General features: G+C 42.4%; 1 protein-coding gene across 5 annotated transcripts in view; it reads right to left on the minus strand.

Moving 5' to 3' along the window:
* arap3 (ArfGAP with RhoGAP domain, ankyrin repeat and PH domain 3) overlaps window positions 1-20,054 on the minus strand; it is a 375,519-nt gene that overhangs the window by 58,333 nt on the left and 297,132 nt on the right. For all 5 annotated transcript variants that reach the window (XM_063052998.1, XM_063052993.1, XM_063052997.1 and 2 more), the window contains 3 exons: window positions 15,316-15,384; window positions 9,166-9,240; window positions 4,885-5,002 (listed from right to left, as the gene is read on the minus strand). In XM_063052998.1, coding sequence (XP_062909068.1) covers window positions 4,885-5,002; window positions 9,166-9,240; window positions 15,316-15,384 — 262 coding nt within the window. The remainder of the gene's footprint in view (window positions 1-4,884; window positions 5,003-9,165; window positions 9,241-15,315; window positions 15,385-20,054) is intronic.

Here is a 20,054-nt window from a genome sequence, read left to right on the forward strand (position 1 = left end):
CCATAAAACATCGGGACAGAATTTGGTCCATTGAGTCTAATCCAACATTCTATTCACAGCTGAAGGGCCTGTTCCTGTGCTGTACAACATTGCTCTGTGACCTAAGGGGAAAGTAGGAATCCCCCTTGGTGACACTTAGTACAAAAGATATCGGAGCATAAGTAGCCCATTTGGCCCATCAAGTCTGATCCACTATTCCATCATGGCTGATTTATTATCCTTGGAGTTCTCCTGCCTTCCCCATATAACCTTTGACACTCTTACTAATCAAGAACCTGTCATCCTCTGCTTTAAAAATATCCAGTGACTTGGCTTCCACAGCTATTTATGGCAATGAATTTCACAGATTCACCATAGAAGAAATTCTATTCTATCAATTGTACATTCACTGTTTGATATGCCTACTTTAAATCAGGTATTCTCCATATTTCCCCATTGACAAAACAATCTTCAAAAGGTGGAGACACAAGAGGCGCAGATGCTAGAATCTGGAGCAACAAACAATCTGCTGAAGGGACTAAGCAGAGCAACTTACTTAGTTCCTCCAGCAGACTGTTTGATACTTCAAAAAGTGTTAGATTTTTTGGGCAACTGATTTCTGAAAGCAAGGTTGAGAATTCACAGCAGAGAATAGGAACACACAAATTTCTTCCCAACCAAATTCAGCTAACTCTATCTGTGCATCCTTCCATCTGGTTAACATAGAACCATACAGAACAGCCCAGTACAATACATTTTAACCTACTCTAAGATCAACTTGATCCTTCTCTTCTAGATATTCCTCCATTTTTTCTATCATTCATGTGTCTAGAAGTTTCTTAAGTACCTCTAATGTGCCTGCCCCTTGTCACATTTCTACTTCTGGGTGTTTGTCGTCATGCCCCTGGTTTCCATTCCCTTAAAGAAATTTACCTCAGCCAGCACCTGTAGGTAGTGATTTCCAAGCTGTGTAAAACTTCTATTGAATTCTTCATTGGATTTGGCAATGACTGTATGGCAGATTGTTATTTTTACCTAACATCCTCCTTCTGAATTGCTGATTCTTTAATTGGACTTAATGTTAACCCTACCTTGATTGACTATTCGCCATGGGATAGACAGGCTAAAAGTTCTGCTGAGTTTAGCCATTGCCTAAAAAGCAGCTGGAAAATGTTTCAATTGAAGTAAAGATCCTGGTTGATCTGGGTCAGGTACCTTTGCGCTGTTGACAGAAAAGGCAGGATCTAACAGTGCCATCCATTTCAATTTTGACTTCCCATTCCAACATACCTCTCCATGGCTGCTTCTTCTGCCACAATGAGGCCAAACTCAGGCTGCAGGAGAAACGCCTTTTATTACATCTGGGTAGCCTCCAACCTGGTGGCATGAACATCATTTTCTCTTACCTGCCACACGTGAGCCTTTGCATCTAACACATTATTCTCCACAACTTCCACCATCTCCAAAGGGATCCTACCACTAAACACATCTTTAACAAACCAACTTTCTGCTTTGTACAGGGATTGCTCCCTCTGTGATTCCCTTGTCCATTCATCTGTCATCACTATTCTCCCTCCCAGCACTTATCCCTGCAAGTAGATGAAGTGTTACATCTGCCCATTCACTTCCATTCAAGGCCATTGAAGTGAGGCAACACTTCACCTGCAGATCTGCAGGGGTCGTCGATTCTATCCACTACGCCCGATGCATCTTCTGCTACCTTGTTGAGACCAATCATAAATTGCTTTGCCCAACACCTCCGCTCCAGCCACCAAAAGCAGAACTTCCTGATGGTCCAACATTTTAACCCAATTCCCATTCCCATTCTGATATGTCGATCTATAGCCTCCTCTTGTGCTATGATCAGGCCACCCTGAAGGTGGAGGAGCAACACCTTTTATTCCATCTGGGTAGCCTGAACCTGATGAACCTGATGAATATCAATTTCCCCTTCTGGTAAAAAAAATATTTCTCTTCCACTTAAGAGTTTAAGAAGGGGCTGAGAAGAGCAAGAAGGGGGCATGAGTAGGCCTTGGCGAGTAGGGTAAAGGAAAACCCCAAGGCATTCTTCAATTATGTGAAGGAAAAGAGGATGACAGGAGTGAAGGTAGGCCCGATTAGAGATAAAGGTGGGAAGATGTGTCTGGAGGCTGTGGAAGTGAGCGAGGTCCTCAATGAATACTTCTCTTCGGTATTCACCAATGAGAGGGAACTTGATGATGGTGAGGACAATATGAGTGAGGTAGATGTTCTGGAGCATGTTGATACTAAGGGAAAGAAGGTGTTGGAGTTGGTAAAATACATTAGGACGGATAAATCCCCGGGGCCTGACGGAATATTCCCCAGGCTGCTCCATGAGGCGAAGGAAGAGATTGCTGAGCCTCTGGCTAGGATCTTTATGTCCTCGTCGTCCATGGGAATGGTACCGGAGGATTGGAGGGAGGCGAATGTTGTCCCCTTGTTCAAAAAAAGTAGTAAGGATAGTTTGGGTAGTTATAGACCAGTGAGCCTTACGTCTGTGGTGGGAAAGCTGTTGGAAAAGATTCTTAGGGATAGGATCTATAGGCATTTAGAGAATCATGGTCTGATCAGGGACAGTCAGCATGGCTTTGTGAAGGGCAGATTGTGTCTAACAAGCCTGACAGAGTTCTTTCAGGAGGTGACCAGGCATATAGATGAGGGTAGTGCAGTGGATGTGATCTATATGGATTTTAGTAAGGCATTTGACAAGGTTCCACATGGTAAGCTTATTCAGAAAGTTAGAAGGCATGGGATCCAGGGAAGTTTAGCCAGGTGGATTCAGAATTGGCTTGCCTGCAGAAGGCAGAGGGTGGTGGTGGAGGGAATACATTCAGATTGGAGGATTGTGACTAGTGGTGTCCCACAAGGATCTGTTCTGGGACCACTACTTTTCGTGATTTTTATTAACGACCTGGATGTGGGGGTAGAAGAGTGGGTTGGCAAGCTTGTAGACGACACAAAGGTTGGTGGTGTTGTAGATAATGTAGAGGATTGTCAAAGATTGCAGAGAGATATTGATAGGATGCAGAAGTGGGCTGAGAAGTGGCAGATGGAGTTCAACCCGGAGAAGTGTGAGGTGGTACACTTTGGAAGGACAAACTCCAAGGCAGAGTACAAAGTAAATGGCAGGATACTTGGTAGTGTGGAGGAGCAGAGGGATCTCGGGGTACATGTCCACAGATCCCTGAAAGTTGCCTCACAGGTGGATAGGGTAGTTAAGAAAGCTTATGGGTTGCTAGCTTTCATAAGTCTAGGGACAGAGTTTAAGAGTCGCGATGTAATGATGTAGCTCTATAAAACTCTGGTTAGGCCACACTTGGAGTACTGTGTCCAGTTCTGGTTGCCTCACTATAGGAAGGATGTGGAAGCATTGGAAAGGGTACAGAGGAGATTTACCAGAATGCTACCTGGTTTAGAAAGTATGCATTATGATCAGAGATTAAGGGAGCTAGGGCTTTACTCCTTGGAGAGAAGGAGGATGAGAGGAGACATGATAGAGGTGTACAAGATAATGAGAGGAATAGATAGAGTGGATAGCCAGCGCCTCTTCCCCAGGGCACCACTGCTCAATACAAGAGAACGTGGCTTTAAGGCAAGGGGTGGAAAGTTCAAGGGGGATATTAGAGGAAGGTTTTTTACTCAGAGAGTGGTTGGTGTGTGGAATGCACTGCCTGAGTCAGTGGTGGAGGCAGATACACTAGTGAAGTTTAAGAGACTACTAGACAGGTATATGGAGAAATTTAAGGTGGGGGCTTATATGGGAGGCAGGGTTTGAGGGTTGGCACAACATTGTGGGCTGAAGGGCCTGTACTGTGCTGTACAATTCTATGTTCTATGTTCACTCTATTTCCCACTCTGGCCCCTTACCTTTTCTGATCTGTCTATCATCACCCCCTGGTGCAGCTCCTCCTTTCCTTTATCCTATGGTCCAACCTTTCCTCCGATTAGATTCCTTCATCTCCAGCCCTTTACCTTTCCCACCCACTAGGCATCACCAATCACCTTCTAGCTTGTCCTCCTCCCCTCTCCACCTTTTTATTTTGATGTCTTTTCCCCTCCTTTCCAGTCCTGAAGAAGGGTCTCAGCCAAAAACATCGACTGTAGGTCATTTCTATGGATGCTGCCTGACCTGTTGAGGTCCTCCAGCATTTTGTTTGTGTTGTTTTGGATTTCCAGCATCTGCAGTATTTCTTCTGCTTATCAATTTCTCTAACTTCTGGTAATTTCTTCCTCCCTCCCCCGCTTCTCACTTTTTGCATTCCACATTCTGGCTATGCTCTCACCCTTTCACTTGCCTATCATCTCCCTCTGGTACCCCTCCTCTTTTTTTCTTTATTCCATGGTCAACTGTCCTCTCCTATTAGATTTCTTCTTCAACTCTTTACCTCTTCCACCTATCACCTCCCAGCTTCTTACTTCATTCCCCCTCCTTCACAAATCCACCACTCCCCTCACCTGACCTCCAACCACCATACTCCCCATCTTCTTATTCTGACATCTGTCCCCTTTCAAGTCCTGATGAAGGGTCTTAATTGAAACATCAGAGATGTTTCCAGAGATGATGCCTTACTTGTTGAGTTCGCCATCATTGTGTATACGTTGCCAAAATTTCCAGCAATGCAGAATCACATGTCTAACTTTCCTTTCTCTGCCCAGAGATACATAAATCCATTATAGTACCGGCTGAGGCTACACAGTCTGGGTATAATGTATGGGATCAACAAAATCAAACTAGTTCCAGGTTACATTCAAATCGACTGAGCCAGAGAATTAGCTGGAGAGATTTGAATTCTATCGAAATTGTGGATTTTAAATATAGCAACCAAACAAAAAGACTGACAAACGCATGCATCAACAATCAAGTGAAGAGATTTTAATTCTCACCCAGTTCACCGTTTTCAATGCATTCAAAGGTGACCCAAACTTCCCTTTCTCCTGTTAACATGTTCTTCATATCCAGCACCTGATTCGTCAGTTCCTCTGATGTCATTGTAGGTGATACCTATAACATTAGGTGCATTACTAAAAGTAACTACGCAGTGTGTCCAACCCACAGAAGCCCAAAAGGCACACAGTTCTAACAGTTTATAGCAGTCTTTCTCAACCTTTTTACCATGGAGGAACCATTGAAGTAATTTTCAGGTCTCAGGAAATCCCTGCGTAAAATTTATTATATCTACAGCTCACGGTATGTTAGCGTGATCAGTAAGTTGTAGATATAATAAGCAAAAATAATTGTCAATGCTCTTTTGAGTAGAGAATGAATTTTTAACCAGCCTTTCTTGACAAAAACAGATACCTAGTTAAGATTAGCTTACCTTTCTTGAAAATAATTGCTTTAAACCATAGAAACCATAGAAACTACAGCACAGTAACAGGCCTTTTGGCCCTTCTTGGCTGTGCCAAACCATTTTCTGCCTAGTCCCACTGACCTGCACACGGACCATATCCCTCCATACACCTCCCATCCATGTATCTGTCCAATTTATTCTTAAATGTTAAAAAAGAACCCGCATTTACCACCTCGTCTGGCAGCTCATTCCATACTCCCACCACTCTCTGTGTGAAGAAGCCCCCCCTAATGTTCCCTTTAAACTTTTCCCCTCTCACCCTTAACCCATGTCCTCTGGTTTTTTTTCTCCCCTTGCTTCAGTGGAAAAAGCCTGCTTGCATTCACTCTATCTATACCTATCATAATTTTATATACCTCTACCAAATCTCCCCTCATTCTTCTACGCTCCAGGGAATAAAGTCCTAACCTATTCAACCTTTCTCTGTAACTGAGTTTCTCAAGTCCCGGCAACATCCTTGTAAACCTTCTCTGCACTCTTTCAACCTTATTTATATCCTTCCTGTAATTTGGTGACCAAAACTGAACACGATACTCCAGATTCGGCCTCACCAATGCCTTATACAACCTCATCATAACATCCCCTTTCATAAATATTAAAATCTCATAAGGCAAACATAATAAATTTCTGTTCAATAACCAGCTGAAGCCAAAATGAGATTTAATTTTTCTACAGGTAGGCTTGGTAGATTTAATTTAAATAAAAGTTGTAAATTGATTTTAATTAATGCTATTTACAACATGAAAATTTATTGATAATGTTGAATAGTAAAGTTAATAAAAACCATAAATCAAAGGCATAATAAATGAGGAAACCACAAAAGATAAAGAAACTTCACAAAACAATTAACTTCTGACTTACACAATCCACCTTTTGCAATATTTACAACATCAGCAAAACAGCAGGCCAGCAATTGAGTCACAGCATGTAAAAATTCCTTCATTGGAATGAAAATTTCCCTCAAATTTTCTACTACACCAGTAGAGTTTGTTCGCTCTACTGGTGTAGTAGAAAATTTGAGGGTCGGCGGCATGGGGAGGTAATTTGGGAGGGAAAGGCTGACTTCATAGCCCAAGCTGGGTGAGCCCATCCAGCGTTCAGAAAATGCAGTTCACACTCCTTATCGTCCTACCGTCCTCCCTTCCATGCAATACAGCGCTTACCATTATCAATGATCTCCCCTATCTCACATCAAAAGCTGAGAACAGACTCAACCAAATAAACACGGTCCTACTGCACACTATCCCACCGGGCTGAGGGACCCCTACCGAGATTGCTAATGGAGCTGCTCGGTCACTACCCACCATTGTGTGTGCTAGCATTGCGCATCATGCGAAATTCAAAAAAACGACATTTATTCCTTTTTTAATCACAATCTCTCACAGAACCCCAGTTAAGAAACCCTGGTTTATAGCAACAGATGGGCTTCAAGAAATAGGAGATCAGATGCACCTAAATATGGACCCAATTTTTAATACCTTTCCAAACAAATCTATCTGACTTAATTTATTTATACAGCTGTGCCTGGTTTTGCTGGCAAGGTCACTGTTTATTGTCTATTTTCAATGAGCTTTGACTTGGTGGCTTGCTCTGCCATATACACTCAGTGGCACTATCTAATAAAGTGGATGCTGAGTGTCTGTTTGTGCTCTTTGGCTGTTGTAGTCCATCCACTTCATAGTTCAACATGTTTTGCATTCACAGATCCTCTTCTGTACACCACTGCTGTAACACGTGGTTACTCTCACCTTCCTGTCAGCTTGAATCTGTCCGGCCATTCTCTGCTCTCTATTATTAACAAGGCATCTTTGCCCACAGAATGGGTGCTTTGTTTTTCTCAAAACTCCAGAAACCATTGTGTATGAAATTCCCAGGAAATCAGCAATATCTGGCACCAACAATTATTCCACAATCAAAATCACTTAGATCACATTTCTTCTCCATTCTGATCTTTGGTCTGAATAATAACAACTGAACCTCTTGACCTTGCCTGCATGCTTTAATGCATTGACTTGCTGCCACATGATTGGCTGATTCAATATTTGCATTAACAGGCAGGTGTATAAATGTACGATTAAAGTGGCCACTGAGTGTATAGGTAAAGGCATCCGTTAGTCTTGCGAGACCATGGATCTGCACCTGGAAAGTCTTCATTCTCCAGGGCGCAGGCCTGGGCAAGGTTGTATAGAAGACCAGCAGTTGCCCATGCTGCAAGTCTCCCCTCTCCATGACACCGATGTTGTCCAAGGGAAGGGCATTAGGACCCATACAGCTTGGCACCAGTGTCGTCGCAGAGCAATGTGTGATTAAGTGCCTTGCTCAAGGACACAACACGTTGCCTTGGCTGGGGCTCAAACTCACGACCTTCAGGTCACTAGTCCAATGCCTTAACCACTTGGCCATGTGCCCACTGAGAGTCAGTCATATTGGTGGGTCTGTAGTCACACATCGGTCAAAGTGGGTGAGGATGACATATTGGCTCTCCGTTCCACCATTTACTGTGTCTGATGTTCTCTAGCATTCTTTCTCATTACACTTTGTAGATGAATGACATTCCATTATCCCCACTCCTTAGTTGTTAGTTATGTTGCCTGGGAATGTGCCTGATTAATTGGCCACACTTAACAATGGGCCTCACTGGATTTAAATGTTTTAGCTTTTTTGCTTTAGATCTTTTGGTTCAATTACTCTTGAAAACAGACCATTCAGCCCATCAACTCTGCATTGACCATCAGGCTACTATTTGTACTACACTGTTCTAGTTTAAAGTTCATTTCAACTCCCACCAAGTGTTAATTCTCACTGCAGTGGTCAGTTAACCTGGCACCTTCAGGATGTGGGAGGAATCTGGAGCACCTGGAAGGAACCTACACGTTTGCTGGGAGAACCTGCTAACTCCATGCACTCATCCTGTTGACTGCACCAAAATGTCACTTTACACCAAAAGGTTCTCATATCTGGCTCAGTTAGGCAGAAAGATACATCCTTTGAAAACAGACCCTTCAGCCCATCAACTCTGCATTGACCATCAGGCTACTATTTGTACTACACTGTTCTAATTTTAAGTTCATTTCAACTCCCACCAAATGTTAATTTTCACTGCACCATTTATCTACTCGAATCCAAGTCTATTAGGACAGAACAGAGTAAGCATTAAAATATTTATCTAGTTATGCCCGGGCTCCTCTCACTGCAGCCCACCTCCCATTCTGTCGATCCACAGTGCCGTTCATGACCACCCTGTCCATGAGGCCCCAAAAAGTTACCCCAAGCCCCCCTAATGTTCTATTTTATACCCTCTCCACTGATACAGAATGCTGCGGTAAGTGTTCCAATACACAGCACCAACTCAAACCACCAAACCAGAACCAATCGTCACTGGTCACCACTCTTCACCTGTCCCACTCCTGTGTTCACGAACTTTCAGGGTCCCATGATTATTTCCAGAGCAGTATTGCATTCTCCTGGTTGTATTCCCGTGATAGTAATCAGAGTCCTGTTACATTCAATATCACAGGGGTGGTGAGATATTTGACAAGCACGAAGATTTACCTTTTACAATACAGAGATCAGGATTGAATCCGTCTTGCTGAAGCTGTGAGGCAGTGGGTCAGCCCTGTACATACTGAACAAGGGAGGTTGTACTGGAGAGAAATTAGTCACATAAAGGGCAACACACACTTTCATAAGCATGAGAGAATTTGGCAATTTTCAGCACCTGTAGAATCCCTTGTGCTCACATAACAGGCAATACTCCTATCGGTTGCCCCTTGAATCTTCAACTGAAAATGGTGCTTGCACATTTCAGACCCACCTTGAGTGTCATGCAACAGTCAGTCGTCTTTGTCTCAACGTAGACCTCCATGATCAGATCTCCGGCCTGGGAAAGCTGTAAGCCAAACAAACTCTGTTAGGGGAGACAAATTTGTGACTTACAAATGACTACAATATTATCCTAAGGGAGATCCTGTTTGTAATAACTATTGATTAATTGATTGATATATCTGCGATCTATTTATTTGATTAAAAAATAAAAATCTGTAGCTTTACTTAGTAATCTGAGGCTCTGTCATACAGCATAAACATGTTTAGTGTCATATAGGCTGGGTCCTGAAGTTTGATGTCTGGCTCTGCGAGCCTTTGTCCCTTGATGCAATCTGAAACCAGCATAATTTCTAAATTCCTGGAGGGGTGTGGGATAGGTGGCAGAGAAGGAGCACCAGTAGTGGGGGAGGTGGGGTAGATGTATGGGTGCAGACAATCCCAGCATGAGACACCAGGTAAGGTCATTTGATTTCAAACAATTGATTTATTGATCATTACAGACCTTCTCTCTGGTCTCTCTCCCCTCTCCCTTTTCCCTACACACACACACTAAGACTTTTGCACAAAACTGTATGGGTTTCTTCGGTATTCACAAAGCAGAAGGATATTGATTTGTGTAAGGTAAGGGAAACAAGTGGGGTAGTTATGTAAACTATGATGATTAAAGAAGAGGAAGTACTGGTGCTTTTAAGGAATATAAAAGTGGATAAGTCTCCGGGTCCTGACGGGATATTCCCTAGGACGTTGAGGGAAGTTAGTGCAGAAATAGCAAGGACTCTGACAGAAATGTTTCAAATGTCATTAGAAATGGGGATGGTGCTGGAGGATTGGCGTATTGCTCATGTGGTGCCATTGTTTAAAAGGGGTTCTAAGAGGAAATCTAGCAATTATCGGCCTGTAGGTTTGATGTCAGTGGGAGGTAAATTAATGGAAAGTATTCTTAGTGATGGTATATATAATTATCTGGATAGACAGGGTCTGATTAGGAACAGTCAACATGGATTTGAATGCGGAAGGTCATGTTTGACAAATCTTATTAAATTTTTTGAAGAGGTTACTAGGAAAATTGATGAGGGTAAAGTAGTGAATGTTGTCTATATGGACTTCAGTAAGGCCTTTTACAGGGTTCCACATGGAAAGTTAGTTAGGAAGGTTCAATCGTTGAGGTATTAATATTGAAGTACAAACCCCATTTCCAGAAAAGTTGGGATATTTTCCAAAATGCAATAAAAACAAAAATCTGTGATATGTTAATTCACGTGAACCTTTATTTAACTGACAAAAGTACAAAGAAAAGATTTTCAATAGTTTTACTGACCAACTTAATTGTATTTTGTAAATATACACAAATTTAGAATTTGATGGCTGCAACACACTCAACAAAAGTTGGGACAGAGTTAAAATAAGATTGAAAAGTGCACAGAATATTCAAGTCACACCGGTTTGGAAGACTCCACATTAAGCAGGCTAATTGGTAGCAGGTGAGGTATCATGACTGGGTATAAAAGTAGCGTCCATCAAAGGCTCAGTCTTTGCAAGCAAGGATGGGTCGTGGCTCACCCCTTTGTGCCAAAATTCGTGAGAGAATTGTTAGTCAGTTCAAAAGGAACACTTCTCAACGCAAGATTGCAGAGAATTTAGGTCTTTCAACATCTACAGTACATAATATTGTGAAAAGATTCAGAGAATTCAGAGACATCTCAGTACGTAAAGGGCAATGTCGGAAACCACTGTTGAATGCACGTGATCTTTGAGCCCTCAAGCAGCACTGTCTAAGAAACCGTCATGCTACTGTCACAATTATAGCCACCTGGGCTCCAGAGTACTTCGGAAAACCATTGTCACTCAACACAGTCCGTTGCTGCATCCAGAAATGCAACTTGAAACTGTATTACGCAAGGAGGAAGCCATACATCAACTCTATGCAGAAACGCCGGCGAGTTCTCTGGGCCCAAGCTCATCTCAGATGGACCAAAAGACTGTGGAACCGTGTGCTGTGGTCAGATGAGTGCACATTTCAGCTAGTTTTCGGAAAAAACGGGCGTCGAGTTCTCCATGCCAAAGATGAAAACGACCATCCAGATTGTTATCAGCGAAAGGTGCAAAAGCCAGCATCTGTGATGGTATGGGGGTGCATCAGTGCCCACAGCATGAGTGAGTCTCTTCCCGGGACGTCCATGCTTATTTCAGCAGGGCAATGCCAGACCACATTCTGCATGGGCTACAACAGTGTGGCTTTGTAGACAGAGAGTGCATGTGCTTGAATGGCCTACTGCCAGTCTAGATCTATCTCCTATTGAATATGTATGGCGCATCATGAAGAGGAGAATCAGACAACAGAGACCACGGACTGTTGAGCAGCTGAAGTCTTATATCAAGCAAGAATGGACAAAATTTCCAGTTGCAAATCTACTACAATTAGTATCCTCAGTTCCAAAATGAATAAAAAGTGTTATTAAAAGGAAAGATGATATAACACAATGGTAAACATGCCTCTGTCCCAACTTTTGTTGAGTGTGTTGCAGCTATCGAATTCTAAATTTGTGTATGTTTACAAAATACAATTAAGTTGGTCAGTAAAACTATTGAAAATCTTTTCTTTGTACTTTTGTCAGTTAAAAGCTTTTATAGATATGTAAAAAGGAAAAGACTGATAAAGACAAATGTAGGTCCCCTGCAAACAGAAACAGGTGAATTGATTATGGGGAGCAAGGACATGGCAGACCAATTGAATAATTACTTTGGTTCTGTCTTCACTAAGGAGGACATAAATAATCTTCCAGAAATAGTAAGGGACAGAGGGTCCAGTGAGATGGAGGAACTGAGCGAAATACATGTTAGTAGGGAAGTGGTGTTAGGTAAATTGAAGGGATTGAAGGCAGATAAATCCCCAGGGCCAGATGGTCTGCATCCCAGAGTGCTTAAGGAAGTGGCCCAAGAAATAGTGGATGCATTAGTGATAATTTTTCAAAACTCGTTAGATTCTGGACTAGTTCCTGAGGATTGGAGGGTGGCTAATGTAACCCCACTTTTTAAAAAAGGAGGGAGAGAGAAACCGGGGAATTATAGGCCGGTTAGCCTAACGTCGGTGGTGGGGAAACTGCTGGAGTCAGTTATCAAGGATGTGATAACAGCACATTTGGAAAGCGGTGAAATGATCGGACAAAGTCAGCATGGATTTGTGAAAGGAAAATCATGTCTGACGAATCTCATAGAATTTTTTGAGGATGTAACTAGTAGAGTGGATAGGGGAGAACCAGTGGATGTGGTATATTTGGATTTTCAAAAGGCTTTTGACAAGGTCCCACATAGGAGATTAGTGTGCAAACTTAAAGCACACGGTATTGGGGGTAAGGTATTGGTGTGGGTGGAGAATTGGTTAGCAGACAGGAAGCAAAGAGTGGGAATAAACGGGACCTTTTCAGAATGGCAGGCGGTGACTAGTGGGGTACCGCAAGGCTCAGTGCTGGGACCCCAGTTGTTTACAATATATATTAATGACTTGGATGAGGGAATTAAATGCAGCATCTCCAAGTTTGCGGATGACACGAAGCTGGGTGGCAGTGTTAGCAGTGAGGAGGATGCTAAGAGGATGCAGGGTGACTTGGATAGGTTGGGTGAGTGGGCAAACTCATGGCAGATGCAATTTAATGTGGATAAATGTGAAGTTATCCACTTTGGTGGCAAAAATAGGAAAACAGATTATTATCTGAATGGTGGCCGATTAGGAAAAGGGGAGGTGCAACGAGACCTGGGTGTCATTATACACCAGTCATTGAAAGTGGGCATGCAGGTACAGCAGGCGGTGAAAAAGGCGAACGGTATGCTGGCATTTATAGCGAGAGGATTCGAGTACAGGAGCAGGGAGGTACTACTGCAGTTGTACAAGGCCTTGGTGAGACCACACCTGGAGTATTGTGTGCAGTTTTGGTCCCCTAATCTGAGGAAAGACATCTTTGCCATAGAGGGAGTACAAAGAAGGTTCACCAGATTGATTCCTGGGATGGCAGGTCTTTCATATGAAGAAAGACTGGATGAACTGGGCTTGTACTCGTTGGAATTTAGAAGATTGAGGGGGGATCTGATTGAAACGTATAAGATCCTAAAGGGATTGGACAGGCTAGATGCAGGAAGATTGTTCCCGATGTTGGGGAGGTCTAGAACGAGGGGTCACAGTTTGAGGATAGAGGGGAAGCCTTTTAGGACCGAGGTTAGGAAAAACTTCTTCACACAGAGAGTGGTGAATCTGTGGAATTCTCTGCCACAGCAAACTGTTGAGGCCAGTTCATTAGCTATGTTTAAAAGGAAGTTAGATATGGCCCTTGTGGCTACAGGGGTCAGGGGGTATGGAGGGAAGGCTGGGTTCTGAGTTGGATGATCAGCCATGATCATAATAAATGGCGGTGCAGGCTCGAAGGGCCGAATGGCCTACTCCTGCACCTATTTTCTATGTTTCTATGTTTCTATGTTTCTAAATAAAGGTTGATGTGAATTAACATATCACAGATTTTTGTTTTTATTGCATTTTGGAAAATATCCCAACTTTTCTGGAAATGGGGTTTGTAATAAAATGGATTTAGCAGTGGCTGGATGGGAGATGCCAGAGAGTAGTGGTGGATAACTGTTTGTCAGGTTGGAGGCCGGTGACTAGTGGTGTGCCTCAGGGATCTGTACTGGGCCCAATGTTGTTTGTCATATAAGTATGCAGATGATACTAAGATAGGTGGTGGTGTGGATAATGAAGTAGGTTTTCAAAGTTTGCAGAGAGATTTGGGCCAGTTAGAAGAGTGGGCTGAAAGATGGCAGATGGAGTTTAATGCTGATAAGTGTGAGGTGCTACATTTCGGTAGGACTAATCAGAATAGGACATACATGGTAAATGGTAGGGCATTGAGGAATACAGTATAACAAAGGGATCTAGGAATAATGGTGCATAGTTCCCTGAAGGTGGAATCTCATGTGGATAGTGTGGTGAAGAAAGCTTTTGGTATGCTGGCTTTTATAAATCAGAGCATTGAGTATAGGAGTTGGGATGTAATGTTAAAATTGTACAAGGCATTGGTGAGGGCAAATTTGGAGTATTGCGTACAGTTCTGGGCACCGAATTATAGGAAAGATGTCAACAAAATAGAGAGAGTACAGAGGAGATTTACTAGAATGTTACCTGGGTTTCAGCACCTAAGTTACAGAGAAAGCTTGAATAAGTTAGGTCTTTATTCTTTGGAGCGTCAAAGGTTGAGGGGGAACTTGATAGAGGTAATTAAAATTATGAGGGGGATAGATAGAGTTGACGTAGGTAGGCTTTTTCTATTGAGAGCAGGGAGGTATATGGGCAGGAAAGGAATGGAAGGTTATGGGCTGAGTGCAGGTAGATGGGACTAGGTGAGAGTAAGCGTTCAGCATGGACTAGAAGGGCTGAGATGGCCTGTTTCCATGCTGTAATTGTTATATGATTATATAGGTTTAGGGTTTGTATGCTGTGGGCATATTATGTTGGTGCTGGAAGTGTGGTGGCACTGGCGGACTGCCCTGGCACATATTCAGACTGCTTTGACCATTGACACAAATGTAACATTGCACCGTGTGTCTCAAAGTTTCAATTAACATATTACAAATAAAACTAATCTACATGAACTAGACAGAGTTATAGCAATGTGAAAAAGTTCATAGCTACAATAACTAAGACTAGATATTAAGAACTCTACATTTATCTAATTAGGTGAATTTAATTTCCCCAATAGCCATATTTGAATCTGAGCTCACACATGGCTGCTATGCTCCCTCATCTCTAACATGCTCTTCACTCTGTGTAAAGGCTTTAGGACATCTGAAAGGCACAGTATAAAATATTTGTCTCTTACTCTTGTTTATTTGATTTTCTCCCTCTTTATTGCTCTCTCTCTCCTTGTGCTAGTGGTCCACTGCCTTTTTTTAATGTTCCTATTTCCTTCAAGTGTTTTAATATGTCTAAAGCTGCCATATGATTTTTATTTATGTTGTCCTTTCCAGCGTTCAGTTTAGATCTTGCAAAACATTTCACAAGTGTCCCAGCTCTTGAAGCTGGATGCTGAGTTCTCAACTTCAGGCTGAAAACAGTGACAAATGATTATTCATTGGTGAAATTTGATTGGCCTCCTACCTGCACATCTTTCCAAGTAGTGATCAGACTGTTTTCCAAATCTATCTGTGTCACATGGTCATCATCAATCTATGGCAGACAAAAGCAATTGGTCACATTGAGGTCTCGGCAAGATGTTCTCAAATACCCCACTCACAAGACAAGCAGCTTTTTTAACACTGCAGGGGTTCCCAACCTCCTTTATGCCAAGGATCCCTACCATTAACCGAAGGGTCTGTGGATTTCAGGTTGGGAACCCCTCTAACACATTAAGCAGACGAAAAGGCCAAAAGAAACCAATGCCACAAGGGTACAACAAGAATCTATTGGTGTGGGAAGTTGAGTAACAAGTGGAGATTGATTTTGCAAGGGAGGTTCGTCAGAGGCAAATCTGTGGTGTAGACATTCTATTTACTTTATTTTCTTCTATTCTACAATCAACCTTCACAAGTCTTTGAGGTGTTTTGTATTGTCAAGAATGGTTGGTAGCATCTTACAAGTTGTAAAACCATAAGAAATATTGCTAACTTCACAAACTGCCTTGGAGAGTAGAGCTGGGGCTTGGTTCTAAACCGGGACCATTTTGTATTGAATGGGAACAGTAGGAAGACTGGAAAATGAGGCTGTAGATTCATGCCTCTCTATACCATCCTCCCTCCCTAGCCTTTGGGTTATAAAAAATGCAACAGCTGAACAGTTGGTCAGTTATCTGTCCTATTGGTTTTAGACTGTGATGGATTTAGATAGGGTAAAGAATGGGAATATGCTCTCATTATAGTATACATTGGAAGCCAGGAGATACCATCTTGAAATCATGACCAAAACATACAAGGAGGGAATGTGAGTAAAAGCTTCTTTTTCCTGACTACAGGTGTTGGCTCAAAATGTTGACTGCAGATAGATGCAAAATTGACCTACTAAGTTCCTTGAGCATTTTGTGTGTTTTGCGCTGGATTTCCAGCATCTGCTGAATCTCCTCAGAAGTCAGTTGTGATATGGAATTTCTTTTAAAGTAATCACCTACCTACAGCAAAGATGTAAATAAGGTTGAAAGAGTACAGAGAAAATGTAAAAGGATGTTGCTGGGTCTGAGTTAGAAGGAAAGATAGAATAGGTTAGGAATTTGTTCCTTAGAATGTAGAACATAGAGGTATATAAAATTATGAGAGGTATAGATAAAGTATAGAGTATGCAAGCAGACTTTTTCCACTGAGATTGGATGGGACTACAACTACATGGACTGAGGGTGAAAAGTGAAATGTTTAAGGGAAACATGAAGGGGCACTTCGTCACTCAGATGGTTGTGAGTGTGGATGAGCTGCCAGCACAAATGGTGCATGTGAGCTTGATTTCAGCATTTAAGAGAAATTTGGGTAAGTACATGGATAGTAGGCAGATGGAGGGCTGTGGTCCCAGTGCAGATTGATGGGAGTAGGTAGCTTAAATGGTTCAGCACAGACTAGAGAGGCTGAAGGGCGTGTTTCTTTGCTGTACTTTTTTATGACTGTGAACATGTGTGGCCTCCGTCGGTCGTAGTCGACCATGGGTACTGCGACTCTGGTAGTCACTGGTTTGTTGACCAGTATCGACTGTGGCTATTGAGGCCGATTCTGGAATGGTAGGCTCTGCCACAGTTGCTGCATGTGTAGGGCATTGTGGAATTGTTGTCCGCTGTCCGCTGTGCTCTCCGTTTAGCTCTTCGCTCCTCAAACTGACTCAGGATCACTCTTTTGCCTTGCTCTAGGTGTTGCTGAAGAGTACCTCGCTACTTGTTGCGGTCATCTGCTGTATCCTCCCAGCACTGTGTTGATTTTTACGTTTTTCATGTTGTGCTTGCAGAGGTCCTTGAAGTGAAGCTGGGGTCTGCCAACGTTCCTCTTGCCTGTTGCTAGTTCTCCATAGAGGATATCCTTTGGCAGTCTACCATCCTTCATACGACGGACATGGCCCAGCCAGTGCAGTCTGCGTTGTCTTGAAAGCGTGAACATTGTGGGAATCCAGCACAGGAGAGGACCTCAGAGTTAAGGACTTTGTCTCTCCAGGTGATGACGAGGATGCGGCGAAGGCTGCGCAGGTGAAAACTATTGAATTTCCTCTCCTGCTTGGAGTAGGTGGTCCAAGTTTCGCTATCGTACAGGAGGGTGCTGATAACGGATGCTTTATACACAGCAGCCTTGGTCTTTGTAGCAAGGTTTGGATTCTCCCAGACCCATGAGGAGAGTCAAGCAAGGATCGATGCTGCTTTGCCAATAGGCCTATTGATTTCAGCATCAAGGGAGACAGTGTTGCTAATGGTCGATCCCAAGTATGTGAACTTGTGGACCACTTTTAGATTGTATGACTGTATTATTGGATAGGCACTTGAAAGAAAATAGTTGACAAGAGTCATTGGCATTGCTCCAACAGGTCTCGGCACAGATCAATGGACTAGTAAGTGTACTTTGAACCATAATAATTCCATGATGCTGTGTGAAGTGACTAATTGGAGGAGAAAGTAATCTTTCTGGGGAAAATGGTTTTATCTTTGTTAGAAGAGAAAAACATCAGTGAAAAGAGATAGAAAGTTTTATCAAAGATTTGTAGCCCCTAACAATAAACAAAAGGTCAAGCAGCATTATGGAGAAGAATAAAGAGCTGAAATTTCAGGCCGAGACTCTTCATCAGTGCACAAGAAGGAAAATCTATAAATCATAAATTGCTTTTGTCAAACTATCCACTAGATGGTGCACCAGTCTTTGGTATTCTGGCAACATGGGCAACAAGTTTTCAATCATTTTAGAAGGATATGGTCCCGGATTGGGCAAAGTGGCATGTTTGTCAGCAGGGACCAGCTGGGCGGAGGAGCCTATGGCCATTCTGTGTGACACTACAACTTCATCCAACTGGAAATTTATCACCCAACTCTTAGGTCAGTCAAACAGGCTGTTTGTAACAGGACACAACCCACCAGACAGCATCCACTCAAAGTTCTCTTGTCCACTGAGTCCAGACCCCTTTAAACAGAAGAATTACTTTTGCACTGCTTAATCATCATCTTTTGCAAAAGAAGAGAGAAATGAAGATGAAACCAGAGCTGACTGCGGGTTAAAGAAGGAACACTAATACAGTCAACGTTGCCTCTTGTGACTAGAAGAGTGTCTCTCTGATCATTTTCAAAACAAAACATCAACTCAGAGTTTGCTGGATAAAGAAAATACTTTGCCTTTGGTTTGTGGTTTCTTGCCTTAATGGTCATCTAGGGCTGCCCTTTGTCATCCCTGGATCAAAACCCAGCAAGCTAACTTGGAAAAGCAGAGTAACACACACAAAATGCTGCAGGAACTCAGTAGGTGAAGCAGCAGCTATGGAGAGGAATAAAGAGCCAACATTTTGTGCTGAGGCCCTTTGCTTCTTGTTTCTTGGAAGAGCAGTGATGGAGTTTTGAAGGAATGGGGAACAGTCTGAACTAAACAATGGGATGGATGGTCCTTTCTTCAAGTGCTGTTTTCTTGGTATTGGTATTGATTTAATATTGTCACACATATGAAGATAACAGTGAAAAGCTTGACTTGTATACTGTCTCTACAGATCAAATCATTACAGTGCATTGAAGTAGAATAAGGTAAAACAATAGCAATGAGCAATAAAGTGTAAAAGCTTGTGAAAAGTGTAGCACAAGTAAATGCTATATCTTCACAGAAAGATTCAACAGAATAGGGCTATAATTTGAAATTATTACTTTGAACTGTTTTAAAATAACAGGCACTAGGAATCAACCCACCAGATAATACATCAGTTCCTCTTGTACCATGAATTCCATTTGAAAACTTTCTAACTTGGAACTAACAAGGAAGAAATTATCCCTAAGTTTTCACCAATGACCGTAGCATTTCTAACACCCAAAATATAGCCAGCCAATGCCAATACGAATATCAGACAATCCCATTGACATCCATTAGGGCTTCCGAGCAGTCCTGTATTGAATGTTGATGCAAATGTTCAAAGTTCAAAGATTAAAGTACATCTCCCATATCATAGTATATACACTTTATACAACCTTGAGATTTGAGAAACCCAATAGAACCCATTAAAAATAGACCAGCAAACACCCAAAGTGCTGAAAAAAAATGTGTAAGCAATAAAAGTAAGCAAATAGCATTCAGAACTGAAGTTCACAAAAGTACGTCTAAACTTTGATCGTTGTAAGCTTCAGTCACGGTTCAGTGCAGAGATGAATAAATCTGGCGGACCAGTAAGCTGAAGTTCAGTGCAGAGTCGAGTAAAAATTGTGGAGCAGTGATTGAACCTGCCCATCCCTCTCGCCTCCGGCCTAGACACACTGACATTTTTCAATCTGGCCTGTGCTTAAATTGTTCAAACCTCAGGTGATTCCTTGCTCTCAGACCCAGGCTCTGACAATTCGAAACATACAGTAGAATGATGCATTTTACTGTATATTTCAATGCTTCAAAGTACATGAGACACATAAAGCTAATCTTTATGCTTTCAGGAATTTCAGCCTCACATCTCTAGGGTTTGAATCTGACCGTGGGTTGTGACTGGAGTTTCCCAGTGACCGAGTGCGATTCCCTTAGATGTTCCTGTATTCTTCTACATCCCAAAGGTGAGTGCGTTTGTGGATTCACTGGACGCTGTAAAATGCTACTAGTGTATAGGTAAGTGGTAAAATTGGGGGATTGATAGGAATATGGGAAAAATGAAAAAGGGATTAGTGTAAGTTTAGTGTAGTTGGTTCCTTTATGATCAGTACCTATCCGATG

This window comes from Mobula hypostoma, chromosome 7 (genome assembly GCF_963921235.1).
Source record: "Mobula hypostoma chromosome 7, sMobHyp1.1, whole genome shotgun sequence".
NCBI classification, from domain to species: Eukaryota; Metazoa; Chordata; class Chondrichthyes; order Myliobatiformes; family Myliobatidae; genus Mobula; species Mobula hypostoma.